Genomic DNA, 1148 nt, shown 5'->3' with positions numbered 1-1148 from the left:
TGGAAAGCTGTTGAAGAGACCTACAACTTTGATCTTTTGAGTTTTTTCCAGATCCAAACTGCATCGGTGTGTAAAACATATAAACTCTTAACTGGTCATTTTTCTAGAGTTCTCTTCGTGCATGTTTTGTGCATTTGTGCTTATATATTCACAAATATACATTGAATTGATCTCAAATCAATTCCTATCATGCTCAAACATCAAAATATGTTATTTTTCACCATATAACATATTTATTTTTATTTTTCACATAATATTCAAATTTCCAGGGTTTTACACTAACCATCAGCCTCAACGGGCTTTTATTTCCCATAATGGCTTTTTCCACTCGTTGATCTGATGATTATTGTTTCGTTTCAACATATAAGTATATACCCTTTTAAAAAGGGTGGAAATTTTGCATTTCACAGCGCTGAAATTGATTATGAAGTAATAACTCGATCACATTACATCCTGCTGCTGAAACTTAAAAAATATGTGATATTACTTCAAACCCTAAACAATAATAATTAAAGAGAAAAACATATAAGAGTGCTGCTACGGGGACCTAAAATATGGGACCAAGGGAGGGAACAGGTGAGGTGTCCCCTCCCTATTACATAATGAGTTGGCATGGCCAACGCATTATGCAATAGGGAGGGGACACCTCACTTATCCCCTCCATTGGTACCATATTTTGGGTCCTTAAATCATTTTCCAACATATAAAATAATAATGACAAAGAATTTAGTCATCATGAATAAAAATGAATCAACAATTAAAGAAACACACCAGGCATCATGAAAGATCCGCCATAAGAATAATGATTATACTCACTACCTATTAGATCCAAACAAACTCATAAACACAACTGCAAGTTTCATTACCCTATCCATACATACCAAAACTATTCACATAATTATCAACTTCCATCAAACCGAAGTTTCTTTTTTTTTTTACCAACTAAAGCAAAGCATCATATATCTTCCCTCCCAAAACAATGTCAATAATTTTACCTTTACATCCAACAAATAAAAAGAATCATCATCATCATCATCAACTTCTCCCCCGCTCCAATCATCTCCTTCAACCTCTCCACTCCGGGCACTGATCAGTCGGCCTCGTCTTCATCGTCCCGGCCTTAATCGGGCACGGGGTATCCACCGGCG

General features: G+C 35.8%; 1 protein-coding gene across 1 annotated transcript in view; it reads right to left on the bottom strand.

The window, feature by feature from the left end:
- LOC109846866 (putative leucine-rich repeat receptor-like serine/threonine-protein kinase At2g24130) overlaps window positions 795-1148 on the bottom strand; it is a gene marked incomplete at its 5' end in the record, with an annotated part of 1072 nt that continues 718 nt past the window's right edge. The window contains one exon of the mRNA XM_020416102.1: window positions 795-1148. This exon is cut by the window's right edge and continues 718 nt beyond it. Coding sequence (XP_020271691.1) covers window positions 1066-1148 — 83 coding nt within the window.

Source organism: Asparagus officinalis, chromosome 7, assembly GCF_001876935.1.
Source record: "Asparagus officinalis chromosome 7, Aspof.V1, whole genome shotgun sequence".
In the NCBI taxonomy this organism is placed as follows: domain Eukaryota; kingdom Viridiplantae; phylum Streptophyta; class Magnoliopsida; order Asparagales; family Asparagaceae; genus Asparagus; species Asparagus officinalis.
This window is presented reverse-complemented; position numbering and strand designations above follow the sequence as displayed.